Raw genomic sequence first — 23,062 nt, forward strand, 5'->3', positions numbered from 1 at the left:
TCACCAGTGACTGGTAGTACTGACATAACGGGCAGAACTGGTGCAACTTCGGATTCAACAGTAAGAATCATAAGGCTAATTGTGTAATTACCTAATCCATATACTTCATTTTCTAGATCGGTTCCTATTCTAGTGGGGAGTCCCTCTTTATCAGGATAACAGACGTCGAGCAGGACCAAGTTCAGGTTTCCCCAAACCCAGCCCCCATCGAAAACAGCAATGTCAGGATCTAAGGAATTAATTATTTTAAACCATGCACCACAGGAGCCATTGTGAGTGAACGGGTACGGAAAGAGGGGCAGAGCTCCCTTGTAATTCTGGTAGGGAGGGAGTCGGCCACATATCCAGCAGTTTGTAGCATTATTAGTCTGATGGGAATGATGAAGCATACTAATGAAAGTGTTGTTGCGCAGCGCAAGTCTGTAGGAGAGTTCATGTGGAGGTAACTCGCTAAAAGTGTGTTCAGCAGAAACATTGTAAGCAGATTGTTCACGCTTGAAAATAGGGTAATAGATAGGGAGAAGTACACTCGCAACTATTATCAGAAGACTTAGAAAAAACATTATTAACAATGTCACTATACAGTGACTACGCAGTGATTTGCAGTATGTACGTTTCTTGAATTGTCTCTCTCTCTCTCTATCTCGATCTAGGGGATACATGTCAGAAACTATTTAACCGATTCACCTAGGGGAGGACTTAAACAATTAAACTGTCTGACTTGCTAGATCGGAGCTTGAGTCTGTATTCCTCTTGGGGAGTTTTCTCTCGTTCGGAAGTTTTAAAGTCACTGGGCTTGATACAGTCTTTGGAAGGGGTGGATGAGCCTGGGTCGGATTTCAGTTCATTGCACAGTTTCACATGGCTCATGTGGATCCACCCCTTCCTGCCCTCAACCTTCACCGCTGTCCTTGTAGTGAGTAGAACGGTCTTCGGCGATTTCCAGCGGGGCTCCAACGGACTTTTCCGATCGAAGTTCCTTATGAGGATCAGATCACCTGGACGGACATCATGCGGCTTTACATCAGTGTTGTCAGGGAAGGCTGCGGCAACCTGTGAACGACATGATTGGAGTGCAGACATCAAGGAGGCAAGGTAATCTGTCAACATATTGCAATCAACATCAGTAATTTTCTTAGGAATGGGCGTCCCCCACATATTCGGTGGTCTACCAAAGACCACCTCGTACGGGGATAGTCCTGATCTCGAATGGGCAACCATTCTCATATAGAACAGTGCCACTGGCAGGGCGACTATCCAGTCGACCCCTTTCTCTTGACATATTTTAGCAAGGCGTGTCTTTAATGTCTGATTATGCCTCTCTACAAGGCCTGCCGCTTCGGGATGTCGGACACAATGGAATCTCCATTGATATCCTAGCAGTAAGGAAACCTGCTTCATTAATTCGGATGAGAATGGCTGACCGTTATCTGAATACACGACACGAGGCATGCCGTACCGTGGGAAGAATTCACGAACCAACTGTCTGGCAGTGGTCGGAGCAGTATAGTCTGGGACTGGATATGCTTCGGTCCAACGGGACAGAGCACAAACAATTACGAGGACATATTTGAATCCTCGACAACGGTCCATCTGGATATAATCCATCTGGAGGACTTCAAAAGGGTGATCGGGAGGATGAAATCCACCTTGCTCTACAGGGACGCTTTTACCTGGATTGAACTGACAACAGATCATGCAAGTACGCACTTTCTGTTTTGCTGCTGCTCGTAAGTGTTTATTGCTCCAAAGATTTTGTAAACTGTCTAACATCGCTTTTTCTCCTAGATGTGCTGGACTATGTGCTGTATTAATCATGACTTGAACCATTGAGTCAGGGAGAAACCATGTAGATTTTCCCTTCGTCATCCAACCTTGATCTGTCTGGATCCCTCCTAGTTCAATCCATTTCTTTATTTCTTCTGGGGTAGCATGTGTCTGAATATCGATAACATCTAGTGTGGGATCCCTGACTGTCATGCAATTTGTCGGTCTTATTGTCTTTGTCATGTCAGTTGTCTGAGTGTGAGTCAATGCTGTATGTTTTGCTGTCTGGTCTGCCAGGTCGTTACCCTGGGAAACAGAATCTGTAACTTTAGTATGTGCTTTACACTTCATGACGGATATTCCTGAAGGCAGATGTATTGCTTCTAACAGTGCTTGAATGAGGGGACCGTGTTGGATCTTGGCACCATGAGAGGTCAGGAAACCTCGTTCTTGCCATAACATGCCGAAGTCGTGTACAACTCCGAACGCATATCGGGAATCTGTGTATATGTTGACATTTCTGTTCTTGGCTAGAATACAGGCTCGGGTCAGAGCAATAAGCTCTGCCGCTTGAGCAGACAGTGTATCAATACGATGTGTTTCTTTTACTTCGGTTTCAGTGGTCACGGCATATGCGGCCACTAATTCTCCTGTACTTGTTCGCATACATGAACCATCCACATAAAGTGTCAGGTCTGGATTTGTCAATGGAACATCTGTTAAGTCTCGTCAGGGCTTTGTTACTGCATTAATGATCTCTATGCAATCATGCGGGGCTGGATCTGTCATAATTGTAGGTAACAGTGTTGCGGGGTTCAGAATGCTGCAGCGTCTGATTTCTATGTGTGGCTGGAATAGTGTTAATTCGTAACCTGTCAGTCGTGCTATAGTCAAGTGTTGAGTCTGGGTTCTGTTTAACAGAACCTCTACAGAGTGTGGAACTTGTACTGTTAACTGATGTCCTAAAACAATTGAATCGCTCTGTCTTATTGCTAACGCTGTTGCTGCTACTGACTTTAAGCACGCAGAGAGTGCCTGGGCTACTGAATCCAATGTACTTGAAAAATAAGCGCAAGGCTTATGTGAACCTGCTTGATCTTGAGTGAGGACAGACAATGCTGTGCCATCACGTTCTGTAACAAAAAGTGTAAACGGTTTGCTGTAGCATGGTGTTGCTAAAACTGGTGCTCGGCATAATGCTTTCTTTAATTCCTCAAAGGCTTGTGTATGTTCCTGAGTCCAAGGGAGGACAGTCGAAGTCGCTGCCTCCTGCGTCGTTAACTGGATGAGTGGTTTAGCTAGAAATGCATATTGAGGAATCCATTGTCTGCAGTACGAGGTGAGGCCTATGAAGGCCCGCACTTCCTTTTGTGTCTGGGGTCGTGGCATATTTACAATTAACTGAATGCGATCGGGAGTGAGCTGTCTCCCCACTTTGGACAGCAAGTGACCCAAGTACACAACTTGCTGAACACAGAATTGAAGCTTCGAAGGAGACACCTTGTGTCCCTTGTCGGCCAGAAAATGCAAAACTGTTAATGATGCTTGTTCACATTCGGGCTCACTTCGTGCGGTGATCAATAGATCATCGACGTATTGCAGTAAAGCGGTGTTAACTGGCATTTGAATACAATCTAGTTGTCTTTTCAGTGCTTGACTATAGATGCTGGGGCTTTCTGTGAATCCTTGAGGTGCGCGGGAAAATGTGAAACTTCGTCCATTTAAACTGAATCCGAAGAGATATTGGCTCTCCGGATCAATAGGTACACTGAAGAAAGCGTTCTTGAGATCAATTACAGTAAAGAACGTTGCTTCTGAATCAATAGCAGTCAATAGGGAAGAGATATCGGGGACCACAGGGTATTGTGGCACAATACATTTATTCAGCTCTCGAAGATCAATCACCAGCCGATATACTGGCGGTGCATTGGGGTCAGTACGTTTAAGAATTGGAATGATGGGTGAATTACAGATATTGGAGTCGGTCTCTACGACCACTCCTTGGGCTATGAGCTTTTCAATGATTTCCAGTAAAGCCACTACAGCATCAGGGGGTAACTTGTATTGTCTGATTCGTGGTAGTACAACTCCTGTCTTGAGTGTGACACGGTATGGTGTGATATGCATACAACCTACATCAGTTGGGCCTTTTGCCCACAGGTGTTCTGGTACATTTTTCAATCTGACATCGAATTCACGCAACACATAATGACCCTTGAAATCCCGTAGAAAGAGTCTAACCCCCTCCGGGGAACAGCAGATTATAGCTCCTAGAGCCTTCAATGTTTTAATTCCTAACAGATTTTCTGGACATGATTTCGTAAGTAACAAGTCTGTAATTCGTGATAATGGACCCACAGCCAAGGGTACTGGTTCTGATACTTCATTCACAATGGGCTGTCCTGAAAAACCAAGGGAAACATTTTGTGAGCCTGAGAGGGGTGCCCCTGGGACTTCATTATGGCTGATTGTTGTGCGGCTTGCCCCTGTGTCAATTAAAAACTTTCTGTCTTTTCCCAATACTTGACTGTGTACATAAGGACCTTCTTGATCTACAGGAATTTCAATAAGAGGCAAGCCAAATTCCCTCTCTAGGCTGTTTCATGTGTATCGTTGATACTCGGGGTAAGCAGATTGGGCATACTGGTACATCTGTTGGGAAACTTGTTGAGTCGTGGCAGTGGGCTGTGGTACTGCTACTGTCTGCGCTGTATGAGATGTAGCATGCATAGGCTGTGTGTTCTGCATGGGCTGTACATTCTGTGAAGTCTGTTGCTGAACCTGATCTTGTCTAGGTGGATGCGGTCTCTCTTTAGTTTTACCTGTTGCTATGTTATGTTTCAGGACTGGACATTCATGTACGTAGTGACCTGGCTGCTTGCAATAATTGCATGTCCCTTTAACGGGACCTGCGGCGTGACCTGTCTGGTTCATACCCTTTCTGTTTCCGTCGGTATGGACCGACTGGGCTACTAACATTTTCATTTTCGTGTCTTTCATACGTTTCTGTTCCTGATCTTGTTCTTCTCTAATTCTATTCTGATGGTATTGTAACATTTGTAACATCTGGGATGGCGTATTTGCTTGCCATGTACTCTCAACCTTGTATACACGATTTTTGACTGCTAGCAGGGAATTCTCAACTAACTTTGATACAAAAAGGTGTGGGTATGACTCGCTGCTTGGTTTAAGACCACTATTAATAATAAAACATTTCTCGAATCTTGAATAAAAGTCACTAGTATCTTCGTCGGGTTTCTGTTTACATGCTGAGATTGCATCCCAGTCTTCTTTTCTAGTTGTCAATAATCTTGGCAGAACCTGTACTATCAAACCTGGTAATGCTTTAGTTTTGTCCCCAAGGCCTACCCCCGGGACACGTTTGTTCTCTTCGTCTTCTATTTCTGCCCATACAATCTTTTTCTCTCCCACCTCCCATTCCTTTTCCTTCAGTTTCTCGTAGATGCCCGTGGGCAGCAGTACCTTTAACATTTTCATGATATCTTCATAAGTGTAATCCCCCATTAGTAACATGTCTTTAAGCTCTCTGTGAAAACCTGCAGGGTCTTTATCATGGCTCGGGACTAGTTTCTTCATTTCTAACAGTTCTAACTTGGTCAGCGGTGTGTGTACATATACACGTTTCAAGAGATGATCCGCACCCATAACTGGGTGCACTTCTCGTAAGGGGTTCTGACTTTCAATGCCACTCAGGCGTTGTATGTGATACATTTTCCTTTCTGGGGGCGGAGCGGGAACATATTCAGGGCTTATGAAAGCGTTATATCTATGTCGTTGTTCTAGAATTATTTGTATTAACTTGGTACTGAGACCTCTCCATCTATCCATGAGTAGTGCTTCTAATGTTTCATGTAAGGGACCTGGATCAGAATGTTGGTCTCTGAATTTCGTGAGGAGGTGCTGAATCATGTATACACCTGCTAATTTCTGTTCGTCTGGGGAGAGGTTCAGAAATGTCTGCGCTACTGTGTCATCATTATACATATCCGGATTTTCAGCCCATAATATGGCTGACCGGGCTAATTCTTGTTCATCCATCGAATTAAGTATGTGGTACCCCACTCGGTCTCGGAGTCTTTTATCAGTCTCCTGGAACTGATGTTCCGCAGAATTCGGGTTTGTTAAGGCAGAGAGAAAAACTCTCTTGCTTTCCGGACGGATACTTTTCCTAAGGTAAGTTCCCTTACCTACATACGCTATAGTATCTGTAGCTTCTTCTGGTTCTTCAAGTTCTTCTTCCTCCTCAGGGGAAGCCTTTTCTTTCTCTTTTTGGTGTATTTCTATCACTGCTTTTCTAATTTTCTTGTACATACTGGCTATGCAAGTCCCCTTATCATGTTTTCCTTCAGATATATTTTGACCCCACTTGTTTAGTGCATCTAATTCACTCTGATCTGTTCCAGGCCTGTCTCGTTCTCTTATTAGGCAATTTATGAAAAAACGTAGTATCTGTGCTTGAACGTCAACTTTCTGACGCTCCATGGCCTCCTGAATACTGTCAGGGTCTTTCCCCGTTTGAACAAACTCATATATTCTATCTAGGCGATCCTTCATTCCTGCATAGCACAGCAGGAAATCAGTAGCAGATCTTAACCGTAGTGATGCCATCATCATTATATTGTCTTTACCGGGTACTGGATCATATCTGCAAACTGAAAGGTTTTCCTTGAATGCGTCAAGGCGGGGTGACTTGAATGAAAAAGGATGCCGCAAATCCCCGAGCTGTAACCTGCGCGTTAACGGCGGTGTTTGAAAACCCCCTGCCGCACCCCCTGAGGCAGAAGCTTGGGCATTATCTCTAGGCGGAGTCTGTATCTGAACTTGAATTTGTCTTTTAGTAGGATCAGGTAGAAGTGGTTTCGGTAGATCAACTTTAGGAGCGGGAAGTGGTGGGGGTGGTGGAGCAGGAGCATTCTGTTGTGGTACTGGCGGAATATGATTTTGGGGCGGGTTACCACCCCCGTCCCTGTCGTTGGGCAGGGTGCGGACAGGGAGGTTGGTGTAGGCGGGTGCTACATCCTCTAGATAGGAATTCAGGAATATGTCTTTAGTAGTCTTATGCATTACTTTAGTTGGAACTAATGGTGGCGGCAAATTTTTCGGTATTTCAGAAATGGCTTCAGGCGAACCCTCGGCCGCGAGGTACATACCGTTTACGAGGTTATTTCGTGCGCGGTCTACTTGCTCTTATTTTACTCGGATCCCCTCGGTAACTAACTCGTTTTCTTGGGCCTTGTCTGATTCTTTAAGTCTGTCTTCTCTACGTAGTGCTTTTTCAGCACGCTTGTGTGATTCCTTACGCCAAAACTCTATGGCGTCTTTCTGAGATTGTCTGGCTTTCTTTTTCCATAGTGCTTCCTCTACCTTCATGATGCACTCGGCATCCCATGTTCCGGTAACGGGCCATCTGTGTCTTTCGTCTAGATGCTTAGTGTACTCGGCCCATAAATCTAGATATAATATGGCATCTATGCCATGCTTGTGGTACATAAAGTTACCTGGAGTGTCCCTAGGGGGGATAGGAATTTCTTCCTCTAGTATCCCTTTCCTAGTTCCTATCTGCTTTAACTTGTTGAAAAACGGCATCTTGTTTACCTGGTACTGAATGCTCAATCCTAACTACTTAATACTGAATACAGCTAGTTATACAAGAACACAATAATGCACATTAAAAACGGTCACATTCATACCACGACATTAATCACATGAAAAAGACTTTTGAGACATATATGACTACCCCCTATACTGGATGTACTGCTAAACAGTACAGATACACTGGTGAAACAGTGCAGAAATTCAGAATACTAGATATACTGCTAAACAGTACAGATACACTGCCTAAAAACAGTGCAGACCGGACTTGTGTACCCAAACCCGTCTAGATACATCCCAGCAATTGTACTCACCGGGAAGCACGGAAACAGAAGGCCTCGGAAAACTCGACTGGACTCGACTCAACACTTCGGAAAACTTCGGAAAACTTCGGAAAACTGGTGGGCCTCTTGACACCTCGGACCTTGCTTCTTTCGGCTAGGCTCTGGTCGGGATCCTCCGCACTCCTCACCGCCTCGTCTGGGTACTGATCGCAGTCTTCGTCCCCTCTGTGGGTCAGAGGGAGATGCAGGAAATCCTGCCGGTACGCGTAGTTTCCATCTAACTGATGGCAGGGGACAGAGCTTGCAACGCACCAACCGGCGCGTGAGGTGGGGGAGGGGTCTCTATTCGGGCGCCAAAATGATGTAAATATATAATTTACCGTCTTAATTTCTATGCAGGTAAGTACTTAATCAATAATAACTCAAATCGGAAAGAAAAAACCAGAGTCCGTGGTGTTAGAGTTCTTAGGGGTTTTATTCCTTAAAAAGGAATGGTCAGGACCAAGATATCATGTTCTTCCCACCACAGGGGTGGAAGAAGGGATAGAGCGCGCTCCATTTTATTGACAATACATAGCTTATATACTTAATTCATGTCATAGAAAGCAATGCAGTAGGCGTAACAGCTGAGAGAAGACAAGATAACAGTATCCACGTGTCACTAGTACGTAATCAGAAGGCGTGGACTAGGCGTGAACTGGAGGTGTGTGCTAGAAACGTCACAGATAGGTGTCACAAAGGGGTGGCACTAACAGAATTGTTGCAATGTCAGCAAAAATCGGAAGCTTGGATGCGCGCGCAGCTGCATGACGTGTGATTGCCGTGAAACCTGGAGGGTGCAGGGGGCTTGACATTTACACTGACGGAAAGAGACAGAAGTCTGGCATGTCAGATCAACTCGTACTTCTATCATATCTGATATCTGATGTTTGGGAACCATATTATCTGGACGGAAAGGTCTCTGGGGCAGAAGCTATTCTATACTGACTGTGAGTGCGTGTATATGCGCCTGAGTGTCTGCATGAGAAGCGTGGGGGCACGGGGCCTTCCTTGGGAGCATGGTAACAGAGGCTATGAATTACTTGCACTGAGACAGGTCGGCCCTTTGGCTCTGCAGCTGAGGGGGATGTTTACTGAAGCTAGTAGGCAGGAATGTATTTTCGAGGAGCGGAACAGATAACTCGAAGGTTATAGTCAGTCTTGGCAGGCAGCAGGCTGAGCTGAGCGCGGTGGGCCGCGCTGGAAGTAAGTCAGAGTTCACGGGTACAGGGGCAGCCTGGGCTGAGGCTTTCGGAGTCAGAAGCCAGGAAAAAGGCTCGATGGCAGAAATTCAGGGCCTACTTTGCCAGAGCTGGAAAAACTTGTAAAGTACACTACAAAAAGACGTTGGCATAGCATACTTAGGAACGGACTATTTAACCCATTCAGGGTGGGTCTGAAAGAGGACATGTTAACGTTGGACGCAAATGTATTTGCGTCTTCATAGCTGGCACAGGAGGGAAGTTACATGCACTTTAAGCCGGTACATGGAGACGGTGGGGTACGCGCTAGGGAACACAACTTGACCATAAAATTTATATTTCCTCAAGCACGCAAACAACAGGAAGGTTTCCCACAGGCTGGAAGCACTGGACAGCTTTTGAGCTGTCAGGGGGCGTATCCGGCAGGGAGAGCAGCCACAGGTGTTCCGCGCAGGGACTCCTGGTCAACGGAGTCCCTGCTAGGCTGCTCGCAGCCCTGCCGGTGCGGGAGGGGTCAGTTGGTCTTCTCCTCTTCTCCCCAGGTGCTCCTGGCGCAGCGGGACCCGCAAAGCGGGTCCGGCAAGTTACAGCGTTTCTTTCCCCTCTACTCGGGAACAGGCGATGAGTTGGCTCCTCACACGGACAGCACGCAAACAACAGGAAGGTTTCCCTCAGGCTGGAAGCACTGGACAGCTTTTGAGCTGTCAGGGGGCGTGTCCGGCAGGGAGAGCGGCCACAGGTGTTCCGCGCAGGGACTCCTGGTCAACGGAGTCCCTGCTAGGCTGCTCGCAGCCCTGCCGGTGCTGGAGGGGTCAGTTGGTCTTCTCCTCTTCTCCCCAGGTGCTCCTGGCGCAGCGGGACCCGCAAAGCGGGTCCGGCAAGTTACAGCGTTTCTTTCCCCTCTACTCGGGAACAGGCGGTGAGTTGGCTCCTCACACGGACAGCACGCAAACAACATGAAGGTTTCCCACAGGCTGGAAGCACTGGACAGCTTTTGAGCTGTCAGGGGGCGTGTCCGGCAGGGAGAGCAGCCACAGGTGTTCCGCGCAGGGACTCCTGGTCAACGGAGTCCCTGCTAGGCTGCTCGCAGCCCTGCCGGTGCGGGAGGGGTCAGTTGGTCTTCTCCTCTTCTCCCCAGGTGCTCCTGGCGCAGCGGGACCCGCGAAGCGGGTCCGGCAAGTTACAGCGTTTCTTTCCCCTCTACTCGGGAACAGGCGATGAGTTGGCTCCTCACACGGACAGCACGCAAACAACAGGAAGGTTTCCCTCAGGCTGGAAGCACTGGACAGCTTTTGAGCTGTCAGGGGGCGTGTCCGGCAGGGAGAGCGGCCACAGGTGTTCCGCGCAGGGACTCCTTGTCAACGGAGTCCCTGCTAGGCTGCTCGCAGCCCTGCCGGTGCTGGAGGGGTCAGTTGGTCTTCTCCTCTTCTCCCCAGGTGCTCCTGGCGCAGCGGGACCCGCGAAGCGGGTCCGGCAAGTTACAGCGTTTCTTTCCCCTCTACTCGGGAACAGGCGGTGAGTTGGCTCCTCACACGGACAGCACGCAAACAACAGGAAGGTTGAATCTATCACGTGTGTTAAAGAAATGCCCTAAATTCACTCGGATTTTGGAGGATGTTGAGTACTTATCCAAAGCAATTTACAAGAACAGCTTCCTTTTACGTCACTTACATATCATTGGCGGAAACATTAAAACCATGAATCCATCAGCTCTCTTTCCCTCATCTCCCTTCATCATTATACCTGTCCTTGTTCACATCTATTGCCTCCTCCATGCTTTACATCAGGTTCTGTGTTTTGAAGGCCATGTCAAGAGCACCCAAGCGTCCCTTTGTGATGCCATTTGAACTATTTTGTGCACTGTGCACGTGTAGGGTTAGTTTATAAGCTCAAGGAGCCGTTTTCTACCTGAGTAAACCTGTTTCAGTTCGCAGAAATTCTCTTTCCACTTACATAAACCATTTAGTGCAATAAATGTTTGTGCACATCCACAAACGTGGACAATGTGGACCAACACACACTTCTCATGGATCCCTTCCCTGAATGGGACAGGTCAGGGGCAGGAGCTATTTCCTTTCAATGGTGGAAATTGGAAGAGGACACCTCCAAAACCGGCTGTGGTTTATATTTTCCCCATGGGAAAAATATACTCCATATGGATTAATTTAGAAGAAAAAAAGACTTAGCATTCATATTAAGGCATTTTCCTTAGACTGATAAGCATAATAACCTCACAAACTCAGAGAAGAGCTTAGGGCCAGATTTACCACCATGACAATTTGTGACTCGCAAATTGCGCTCGATTTGAGTCGCAATTTGCGAGTCGCAAAATGCCTGCCTCATGAATATTCATTAGGCACTCACAATTTGTGACCCCATTGGGAATGGCTGGCCCTCCCAGGGATGGTGGCCTGCTGGGCTCAGCAGACCTCCATAACTGGGATTGCTTTTAAATAAAGCAGTATTTTTTAAATGCAGCCCGTTTTCCTTAAAAAAAAAAACGGGGTGCATTTAAAGAAAGAAAAATGAAACTTTTTTGTTTTTAAGGGCAGGTAGTGGTCCCTGGCACCACTGCCTGCCCCTAAAAAAATATTTTCCCTTGCATTCACAAAGGGGAATGTGTCCCTTGGGGCACCCTTCCCTTTTGCGAGTGCTTTACCACCCTTCTAGGAAGGGTGGTAAGCTGTGACTGTTTTGCGACCACAATTGTGATCGGAAATCAGTCATACATAGGGCTCAGACTCGCTAATAGGAAGGGATGCCCTTGGGACACCTCTTCCTAATAGCGAGTCGCTAATTCTATTTAGCTAGCCGCAAATAAATTGTGATTTGCTAAATAGGGTTAATACATGACCGCAAACCCATTTGTCTATGCAAAATAGGGTCCTACATCTGGCCCTTAGGGCCAGATGTATCAAGATACACTTTTGCGATTCTCAAATAGCGATTTTTAAGGAATCGCTATTTGAGAATTGCAAAATGGTATGTATGTAGAAATTTGCTATTTTTTAGCGATTTCTTAAAATTCCTTAATTGCGATTAGCAAATTGCTAATCGAAATTAAGGAATAATTTCCCATTCATTTCCATGGGCCAGGAGGCCCATAGGAATGAATGTGAAATTATTCTCAATTTGCAATTCGCAATTTGCTAATCACAAATTGAGAATAATTTCAAGGGTGCAAGGGTGTCCAAAGGACGTTCCTTCAGCTTTAAGGCGCCCCAGTTGTGGAATTCTTTGCCACTGGCGCTACGCAGTACCTCTAATCTGCTTCAATTCAGGAAGAGCCTGAAGACTTGGCTTTTTAATGTTTAACTGTTCTCTTTGCTGGGTTTTCTCTTTCTTTTCTGTATTAGTTTTCTCTTGTTATGTTATTACACACGGAGCCGCCTGTGGAAAGCGCCGGGACACTCTTTTAGAGTAGCCGTGCGCTATATAAGTTTATTTTAACATAACATAACATAACATAACATGTGGTGCACATACATGCCCTAAGTGCATGTATGTGCATCACATGGCTCTTTTTAAAATGCAAAAATTGGCATTTTTCAAGAAATTCGCAAATTACCACCAACTTCAAGTTGGTGGTAATTTGCGATTCCTTAGGGACAATTAGCATTTTTTTGCATCACACATTGCATTTAAGGAATCGCAAATTTTGCGATTCCTTAAATGCAAACGAAAAATAAGGAATCGCAAATTTTTGCGATTCCTTACTTTGCGATTTTTTGATACATGTCAAAAAATGCAAAAAAGCCTTTTGCGATTTGCAAAGGCCAGAATTCGCAGAATTCAGGCCTTTGGGAATTGCAAAAGGCTTGATACATCTGCCCCGAATACCATTTTGCTCAAATGAATTCGCAAACGCCGAAATTCTGCGAATTTCGGCGTCTGCGTACCCATTTGAGCTTCATACATCTGGCCCATAGTTCCTTGTTTTATGCAACAGTGTTCACGTTCTTAATTGAGGCAGCTTTTTGTTGGGCTCAATCTGCCATGTATTGAGACCTCGAGCCAATAAATGTATTTTTCCCTCTGGTGTTCTTGACTGAGGCAGCTTTTCGTTATTAAAAATGGCAGAGGGGGACCCGAAGGTCGCTGGCATATAGTCTGCATTTCCACTCTTACATATGCTCTTGATTGGAGCTTAAACATTTACAGGCCTTATCATTATATTTTAGTGATGCTGTTGTAAACCTTGCTCACGTTTCTGTGTTTATGTTTAGATAATAATTGAATGTTCCTAATAAATCTATTTTCTTCTTTTTCAATAAACAGGAAAAAATAATACATTGTTTTGGGACAAGCCATCAATAACAGGAACCTTCGATACATCTTGCAACTGCTTCAGAGGCCCAGAAATAGGATGGGTCACGTTTACGCCACACAATGAAATTAAAAGAAAGAATATTCTGAAAAATGATGATTTCTTCCTTTTTGCTGATTTTGAAGGTATGATACTATTGTATGCAGCTATAATTCAACACAGTGAAGTGTTCTGGTGTTTACATGAAAAACGAGTTCAAATAAAAAAAAAAATAGTTTTCGTGACATTGCAAATCCAGTGATTTTCACAATCATAGGGATGAAGACCACAACAGTTATTTTTTATAATATACAAAACCCTTTTGAGATTCAAATAAGTCTTTCTGAAACGCAAAAAGTTTTTGGCAACCTATTATGAAACCCAATTAGGAGAGGGTGGGAAAGGGGTGTCCCCGTCTAATTTAATTCACATGGTTTGCATCAACAGTTAGCAACTGAAAGAGTGGTCGCAAGCCATAAAAAGTTACTAATAACCAATTTAGATGTGCGGAATGACAGGTCCGTTTTCACTGCCCTGTCATGTCGTGGCGGCAATAACGACTGACAAGTATAAGGATATTTAGAGGAGCTTTATTGTGCTTCTACTCATGACCCTGTCCCTACTCTAACTGCCCCTTTCCTGTGGTTGCCCCTCCTCTTCCCTCAGCCCCGAAACTCCTCCCATCCCAGCTACTAGACTGCATACAACATTACATCTCCCCCCTTGTTAACAAAAGAGCACCAAAACTGGAATCATTCTTAGTCCATTTCCTCGATCAGTCTTTTTGGCTTGATTATGTCTCGTCGTGGCCTGAGACATGGTCCAGAGTCTATAGACGTACTCTCCAGTGGCCTTTCACATCTCAGAACGGGAGTATGTTGACTTTGTCCGCTACCATCACGTGGTGCTGTGTCTTTTTCAAGCGCCTCTTTCAAGCCTGGTGTGCACTTCTGAAAATGAGACACATTTCGAGTAATCCTTCTTTGTCCAGACTCGGCAGTGATCATGGTGCCTTTCTGCTGAGTGATGAAGAAATTGCAAAAACAACAAGTGATGGACCGAATGTGGATCAATGTCACACATTCCCCCAGTCAAAAGATCTGGGCAAAAATCCATCGTTTTTTTGCACTCCACACCACCCTGGGTTAGACAATGGCGATATGCAAATCAGCTCTGACCCAGTTGCCCCATGGGAACAGTCCAGTTCGAACTACAAAAGCCATGTCCTTCCCAGAACGGAATCAAGCATCCGAGGACCGGGCCGGTTTCGAGGTAACACCTCTCATCAGCCCGGCTAGCTTGACTCCAAGTGGTGTGGAGTGCCTGGGACCCACGTCTGGGCACCCCCAGCGCACTTAGGGCGGCAATTGCAAAAACAACAAGTGATGGACCGAATGTGGATCAATGTCACACATTCCCCCAGTCAAAAGATCTGGGCAAAAATCCATCGTTTTTTTGCACTCCACACCACCCTGGGTTAGACAATGGCGATATGCAAATCAGCTCTGACCCTGTTGCCCCATGGGAACAGTCCAGTTCGAACTACAAAAGCCATGTCCTTCCCAGAACGGAATCAAGCATCCGAGGACCGGGCCGGTTTCGAGGTAACACCTCTCATCAGCCCGGCTAGCTTGATTCCAAGTGGTGTGGAGTGCCTGGGACCCACTTCTGGGCAAGCCGGGCTAGCCGGGCTGATGAGAGGTGTTACCTCGAAACCGGCCCGGTCCTCGGATGCTTGATTCCGTTCTGGGAAGGACATGGCTTTTGTAGTTCGTACTGGACTGTTCCCATGGGGCACAGGGTCAGAGCTGATTTGCATATCGCCATTGTCTAACCCAGGGTGGTGTGGAGTGCAAAAAAACAATGGATTTGGGCCCAGATCTTTGGACTGGGTTGAATGTGTGACATTGATCCACATTCTGTCCATCACCTGTTTTTTTTTAAATTGCCGCCATAAGTGCGCTGGGGATGCTCAGACGTGGGTCCCAGGCACTCCACACCACTGGAGTCAAGCTAGCCGGGCTGATGAGAGGTGTTACCTCGAAACCGGTCCGGTCCTCGGATGCTTGATTCCGTTCTGGGAAGGACATGGCTTTTGTAGTTCGGACTGGACTGTTCCCATGGGGCACAGGGTCAGAGCTGATTTGCATATCGCCATTGTCTAACCCAGGGTGGTGTGGAGTGCAAAAAAACGATGGATTTGGGCCCAGATCTTTGGACTGGGTTGAATGTGTGACATTGATCCACATTCTGTCCATCACCTGTTTTGTTTGAAATTGCCGCCATAAGTGCGCTGGGGATGCTCAGACGTGGGTCCCAGGCACTCCACACCACTGGAGTCAAGCTAGCCGGGCTGATGAGAGGTGTTACCTCGAAACCGGTCCGGTCCTCGGATGCTTGATTCCGTTCTGGGAAGGACATGGCTTTTGTAGTTCGGACTGGACTGTTCCCATGGGGCACAGGGTCAGAGCTGATTTGCATATCGCCATTGTCTAACCCAGGGTGGTGTGGAGTGCAAAAAAACGATGGATTTGGGCCCAGATCTTTGGACTGGGTTGAATGTGTGACATTGATCCACATTCTGTCCATCACCTGTTTTGTTTGAGAGTGATGAAGAAAGGCTCATCCTTGATTCGACAATCAGTCTTCTTGGTCTGTTTTTGTTTCACTAGTACCCAATCTCCGGTTTGGAAAGAGGGAGACTTTGCACGTCTTTTAGCATCCGCATATGTCTTCATCCGGGTTTTCTCAGCTCGATCCGCTTTCGCTGTTTCTTGATGGGTGCGGGTCGGGGACACTGGTGCCAGAGCTCCTTCCCACATCGGGATCCTTGTTCGGATAGGCCGCCCAAGCATTAGGGTGGCAGGGCATTTCCCAGTGGTAGCATGTGGAGTGGTCCGGTAAGCCCATAGCACTTCGTTTAGAGCTGTCTGTAAGTCCTTTTTCTCTAGCGTGGCCTGCTGGAAGGTTTTCTTGAGTGTGGCCATAAATCTCTCAATGGTGCCATTGGCTTGCGGCCACAACGGTGTAACCTTTTGATGTCAAAAGTTTAGATGCTTCGCAAATTCATTGAACTCATGACTATTGAACGGTGGGCCATTGTCTGTTTTGAGTTCTTTGGGAACACCCCATGCGGCAAACACCTCGTCCAACACGGCAATCATGCTGGAAGCATTGGTGGAGGGCACAAAGCGAGCTATCGGGAATCTTGAGTACTCGTCAATGATGGCCACCACGTATCGGCCTGATTGGAGGGGCCCATAGAAGTCCATGGCCAGTTCCTGCCATACCCCTTCCGGGAGGGGAGTCATTTGAAGGGGAGCCGGAGGTTCTCCGGATCTTACCAGCTGACATTGAGGACAGTCTTTCAATGTGAGCTCAACCATTTGATCTAGTTGCGGGAACCAGACCCTCTCCCTCAAGGCTCTCTTGGTGGCAGCTACTCCCCGATGACCCTCGTACGCGAGGTTGACCACTCCTTGCCGTAGCTGTCTCTGGATTATGATCCCATGGTCCCTCAGGAGGAACCCCTCTGAGGTGGTTGACAGTTCATCACTGACATGTCTGAAAGCTTGCATTTCGTGGCGTATTTGAAGATCGCTTGCTTCATCCTCACTCTCATATCTCCAACGGTGCGTGCGCAATCGGCGCATTACCTTTTGCAGGATATTGTCTTGTGCCGTGGCGTCTTTGATCGCGTCTATTGGGACTGCCGGTGGTCGGGCTACGTCTACCACAAAGTGGATATATTCCTCAGCTATCGATGGGTGTGATTCGTGAGATGCCTGCGGGGGTTTGGACATATAGTCCGCTGGATTCTCACCTTTCCCGGGTTTGTGAATGATGGTGAAGGTATATTCTTGCAGTCTCAGGCCCCATCTTTCAATGCGGGCGGCATCTTGGCTTTGGGATTGCCGAAGATAGTGACCAGGGCTTGGTGATCGGTGATCTTGGTGAAGTGCTTACCAAAGATAAACACATGGAAGTGTTCACAGGCCCACACTGCCGCGAGACTCTCTTTCTCGGGCTGAGAGTAAGCCTTTTCGGTGTCAGACAGGCTGCTGCTGGCATAGGCCACAATGTGACGCTGCTCAGTGTCATTGTCATATTGAGCTAAAATGACGCCCAGACCAACGGGACTGGCGTCTATGGAAATTTCTGTCTTTCGCCTGGTGTTGAAATAGGCCAAGTTGTCCGCTGCTTCCACTGCCTGCTTGATCTCTTTGAAGGCTCTCTCACACTGAGGGCTCCACACGAACGGCTGCCCCTGTTTCGTGAGGGCACGAAGTGGATGGCTGATTGTTGCATAATCCTTGATATATCTGGAACAGTAACTGGCCATTCCTAGAAACGATCGGACGTCGCTGACGTCTTGAGGGCTTTTGGTGGTTTCAGAGTGGTGACTTTCTCGGGGTCAGGCTTCATTCCTGCTCCTGAAAACACGTGACCAAAGAACTTGAAGGTGGACTGATGAAATTCACACTTGTCTTTGTTTAATGTTAGGTTCGCTTCCAGGAGAGCATGGCACACTCGATCCAGGGCTTGGTCGTGTTCTTGTGTGTTTGATCCGTAGACGAGTATATCGTCACTGTAATTTAGTGAATTCGGGATGTGTCGGATGGTTTGTCGTATCACTTCTTGAAATATTTCGGCTGCTGAGGAAATTCCGAAGTTTAGTCTTTTGTAACGGAAAAGGCCTAGGTGGGTTGCGAACGTTGTGATGTATCTTGATTTCTCGTGCAATTCAAGCTGATGATAACCCTTGTTGAGATCCAGCTTCGAGAATACCTGGGCCCCATTTAATGCTGCTATCATGTCGCTCAGATGTGGCCCTGGATGTCTCTCTCGCTCTATGGCTGTGTTGGGAAGCCTCATGTCCACGCATAGTCTTACTTTCTCAGGGGTGCCTTTCTTGGGAATGATCACAACTGGTGATACCCATGGTGTGGACCACCCGTTTTTTCAATGATATCTGCCTGAAGCAGTTCCTGGATCTCGTCTTCCATCGCCTGCTGAAGGTGGAAGGGTACTCTCCTCCGGTGTTGGTCAATGGGGCGTACCTGATCATTTATGTGTAAACGAATTAAACACTTATTCATCTTGCCAAGTCCGCTGAACAGCTTCGGTAATTTCCGAACAATGTCTGGATTATCGTGTACTCGGTATAATATTTCTACTAGTCTGAGTCTCTCTGCTGTGGGCAGACTGAGGATGCAGTCAGCCTCTGGTCCTTCAATGACATGAATGTATGCCTGTGCTGCCGGGGATTCATGTTTGAGTGTTGTTGCAAACTTGCCCAGACAGGGAAGTGGTTTTCTTGCCATCCAGGTGAACACCCTGACATGTGCGGGACTCAAAGCCGGCGGTGGTTTCATCTTCTTGTATTCGGTCACGGGCATGTAGTTTATTGACGCCCCATCGTCTAGTACAAATTTTGTGGCATGCGTCCCCACTGCATTGTCCAATGGAGGATACTTCTTTAATTGATCGTGGTCAGCTACCATGCAGATGTATTCGTCCGTGTATGTCGTCTCTCTTGAGTTTGACCTCGACTCCCTCGACTGTGACCTTCTAGTCCATTGAGCCCTGTGGGATTCTTTGCTGGAGTGTGATGAGCCGGACAACGACGGTGCTCGGTCTTGTACAGCTTTCACGTGATGTTGCTGGCCTTCTGGTCGAGATCTGGTTGTCTCACTCCTTCTCTCCTTGTTGTATACTCCACACATTACTTCAAAGTGGTTCATGCGCCCACATTTCCGGCACTGCTGGCCCATCACTGGACAGGTGTCTGTGTGTGGAAAGTCATAGCCACATCTGTAGCATTTCCGTGAACGTTCTGACTTCTTGGCATAGTTCGGTTTCTTTTCTCCTCTTCTTGAGTCATAGCGTCGATGACTTAGATGTGTGTGTCGGGACGCGGGACGGGACCTTCTCTGATGATCACCTGATCTTCTTTGACTGCTGGAGCTTTGGGTCCAATAAGCTTGCTCTTTTCTTTCTCCCTTGCCGGTCTCCATGTTTTTTGCGTGCTCTTCCGCCTGGTCATATACCCTCGTCATTTCCTCAATCTCGTCGAGATCGTGGCTCTTTCTTAGCAGCCGCCTGCGGAGGGTTTCTGAATGACAGCCTTCAATGTCCGAAGACACACTGAAGACAATGAAGTCAATCCACTCAGGGGCCCCCACGGACCCCTGCCCCCACCACATCTTCAACAGAGCCGCCAACACCATCGCACCCATGCTCCGCCAAACCATCAACCGCTCCCTGGCGACCGCCTCGTTCCCCGACGACTGGAAACACGGCGAGGTGAACCCCCTCCTAAAGAAACCATCAGTGGACCCCACCGACCTCAAAAACTACAGACCCATCTCCCTGCTCCCGTTCCCAGCGAAAGTCATCGAGAAAGCCATCAACAGCCAACTCGCCACATTCATTGAAGAACACAACATCCTCGACTCCTCCCAATCCGGCTTCAGAAAAAACCACAGTACGGAAACCGCCCTCCTCGCCGCAACAGACGACATCCGCACCTTACTGGACAAAGGAGAAACAGTAGCCCTCATCCTCCTCGACCTATCAGCGGCGTTCGACACAGTCTCCCACCGCACCCTAATACGCAGACTCTACGATGCAGGAATCCAGGACAAGGCCCTCGACTGGATCTGCTCCTTCCTCTCCGGCAGGACGCAGCGGGTCAGACTCCCCCCTTTCCTCTCAGACCCCACACCGATCACCTGCGGAGTCCCCCAGGGCTCCTCCCTCAGCCTGACTCTCTTCAACGTCTACATGGCTCCACTTGCCCCCATCGTCAGAACCTACGGACTCAACATCGTGTCATATGCAGACGACACCCAGCTCATCCTCTCCCTATCCAACGATCCAACACCGCCAGACGCAACTTTCGAGAAGGCATGGAAGCCGTCGCCAAATGGATGAAAAACAGCTGCCTTCAACTAAGCACCAACAAAACAGAAGTACTCATCATGGGCTCAAACCCCGACGCCTGGAGTGACACCTGGTGGCCCACCGCCCTCGGAAACCCGCCAACCCCCATAGACCACGCACGCAACCTGGGAATCATCCTGGACTCCGAGCTCAAAATGGACCGCCAGATCAACTCTGTCTCATCTTCCTGCTTCCACACCCTCCGCCTCCTTCGTAAGACCTTCAAATGGATCCCCCTCGAACACCGAAAGACAGTCACTCACGCCCTGGTCACCAGCAGACTCGACTACGGCAACACACTCTACGCCGGAATAAACAAAAACCTCATCCGCAAGCTACAGAACATCCAGAACGCCGCCGCAAGACTGGTCCTCAACCTGCCCAAACACTGCCACATCTCCCAGCACCTGCGCACACTCCACTGGCTCCCCGTCGAGGCGAGAATCACCTTTAAGATGCTCACCCACGCACACAAGGCCCTCCACAGCACCGGACCAGCATACCTGAACAGCCGACTCAAATTCCACGCACCCCAAAGGACCCTACGATCAGCCCAGCTTTCCTACGCCGTGGTCCCCCGCACCAGAAAGACCAGATCGGGAGTCCGCTCCTTCTCCTTCCTCGCGGCCAAAGCATGGAACGCCCTTCCGCTCCACCTCAGACAGACAACATCGCTCCCCATCTTCGCAAGAAACCTCAAAACCTGGATCTTCGACAGACCCCCTCCTTGATGGAATGGAACCTGCACCCCCCCACACCCCCACCCCTAGCGCCTTGAGACCCTTACGGGTGAGTAGTCGCGCTTTAACAAACTCCTGATTGATTGATTGAATGACTCTCAGTCGGATGGCATCTTCCGTTGAAAATGAGTCAAAATTGCAATACTGCGACAGTCGGCGCAGTCGTGAAATGAACGTGCTCATCATTTCATCTTTGTCCTGACGTGCCTGATGAAACACGTACCTCGCATAGTCCACATTCCTTTTGTGCACAAACTTCTTATTGAGTGCATTGCGCACTTTGTCGTATGTTCCTCTGTCATCCGTCGGTAATTCTTTTATCACTTTCCCAATCTCCTTCCCAACAAGATTTCGGAGTGCAATGAGTTTATCTCTGTCTCCTGTCACGTTCGACCCCTCTAGGTAGTCCTCAAAATCCTCCAGCCACTCCTGCCACCGAGGACCCATACCTTCGCCCGCCACCAGGGTCAATGGTTCCGGGGGGCGTAGATGCGAGACGATGGGCGCGACCGGGGCAGCCACGGCCGCTGCTGCACCACCTCCGTTCCTGGTGGGTGAATTCGACATGGCTGGGCTGACGTGTCAACAACTCGCTTGTATTCTGACTTCTTCTTGCCTTTGCACTGGCCAGTGCTTGTTTCTGCAATAGTCACCCTTTTCACTATTATAGGTTGTTATCCAATTGCATTCGCCAGTGCTTGTTTTGTCTTTTCAATGCTTGTTTTTGTCTTTTCAATGCTTGTTTCGCCTCACGCTGGAGATGCCTGACTTCAAGATGGCCGCTCATGCACTTCACATGGTGTCCTTCTCAACCGCCTGACTCTAAGATGGCCGCCGCAAAGTAGTTCTCAGCACCCACGAGGTCTCATTCACTGCTGGCTCACTCGGTGTCACAGGGCACTCACCGAGTATCTCTCCTCCGGATAGCAGCACTTGCACAGCCTCAGCTTCAAGATCCAGGCTGCTTTCACCCTCAGGTAGGCCAGGAACGAGCTCTGGTTTCTCCTTTCCACCGCGTGCCGTTCCTCACGCATCGGGGGTGAGACCCGATGTCGGCAGAATCAGCGCTTTCACTCCGGCGCCTCCGCCGGGGTCCTTTGCTTTCCCGGACTCTCCCCACTTCCTCAGGGCACTTCAGGAGGACTGAGGTGGGTTCTCAGTTCCTTCTCGGTCACCGCAATCTTCGGGTTGCACTCGCGACTTTTGGGGCGAAAATCGCGTCGGGTGTCTCAGCGGCAGCGCTGCCATCCCGCAGCTCTTACAAGGGCTCTACACGATCGCCTGATCGTGGAGCAACTCATTTACCGCTGGCCTAGAGCTGTAGGCGGCGGCTTCTTCGGGGAACGCGTGTCCTGCAGACGACTTGTTCTGCGTGGTGCCTGGGGACAGGATACTTCTTCTGGGGTTCCGGGCTGGTTATCTTTCCATCCCACCCTCGTCGCCAGTTGTCATGTTGTGGCAGCAATAACGACTGACAAGTATAAGGATATTTAGAGGAGCTTTATTGTGCTTCTATTCACGACCCTGTCCCTACTCTAACTGCCCCTTTCCTGTGGTTGCCCCTCCTCTTCCCTCAGCCCCGAAACTCCTCCCATCCCAGCTACTAGACTGCATACAACATTACATGCCCATCACTGCCAGGAAAGCCCTGGCTGTAGGGTGCAGTGACAACTGCTAAATGCTCTCCATGCCATGAGAGAGACTCCCATAGCAAAGGGAGCTTTGTATTTTTAATTTTCAAAACGAAAATCTCATTTTGGGATTTTGTTTTTGAAAATAAAATAAGGAACCTATTTGATGCAGGGCTCGGTCCCTCTGACGGAGCCCTGTCCTACACAGAAAAATAAAATGACACAACCTGCAGTGGCTTAATACCTTATGAATGACAGCTGCACTCATTGCCTGACTGCGTTAAGGTGGTAGTTAAGGTGGTGCTGCTGCTGTGGGGGTATTCATACCTTCCAGGTGCCTCCATGTCAAATATGTCACTTTAAGTCACTCCTGACCTTTTAAGAGACATCACATTATATTCTGGGACTTGAAGTTTCTATTTTCACTTTGTAACTTTGGGTTAAAAATAACTAGCAATAAAGTGAAGTTGGGTAAAAAAGCCAGGATTAGCAGAAGGTATCACTCATACCAATGAGACACCATGCAGCCATGAAT

The 23,062-nt window shown here is 48.0% G+C and overlaps 1 protein-coding gene across 1 annotated transcript in view; it reads left to right on the top strand.

Annotated features, from left to right (window-relative positions):
• LOC147707018 (meprin A subunit alpha-like) overlaps positions 1 to 23,062 on the top strand; it is a 131,442-nt gene that overhangs the window by 102,894 nt on the left and 5,486 nt on the right. Inside the window, exon 12 of the mRNA XM_086926244.1 lies at positions 13,184 to 13,357. Within this exon, the coding sequence (XP_086782370.1) occupies positions 13,184 to 13,357 (174 nt within the window). The remainder of the gene's footprint in view (positions 1 to 13,183; positions 13,358 to 23,062) is intronic.

Source organism: Lissotriton vulgaris, chromosome 6 (assembly GCF_964263255.1).
Source record: "Lissotriton vulgaris chromosome 6, aLisVul1.2, whole genome shotgun sequence".
NCBI classification, from domain to species: Eukaryota; Metazoa; Chordata; class Amphibia; order Caudata; family Salamandridae; genus Lissotriton; species Lissotriton vulgaris.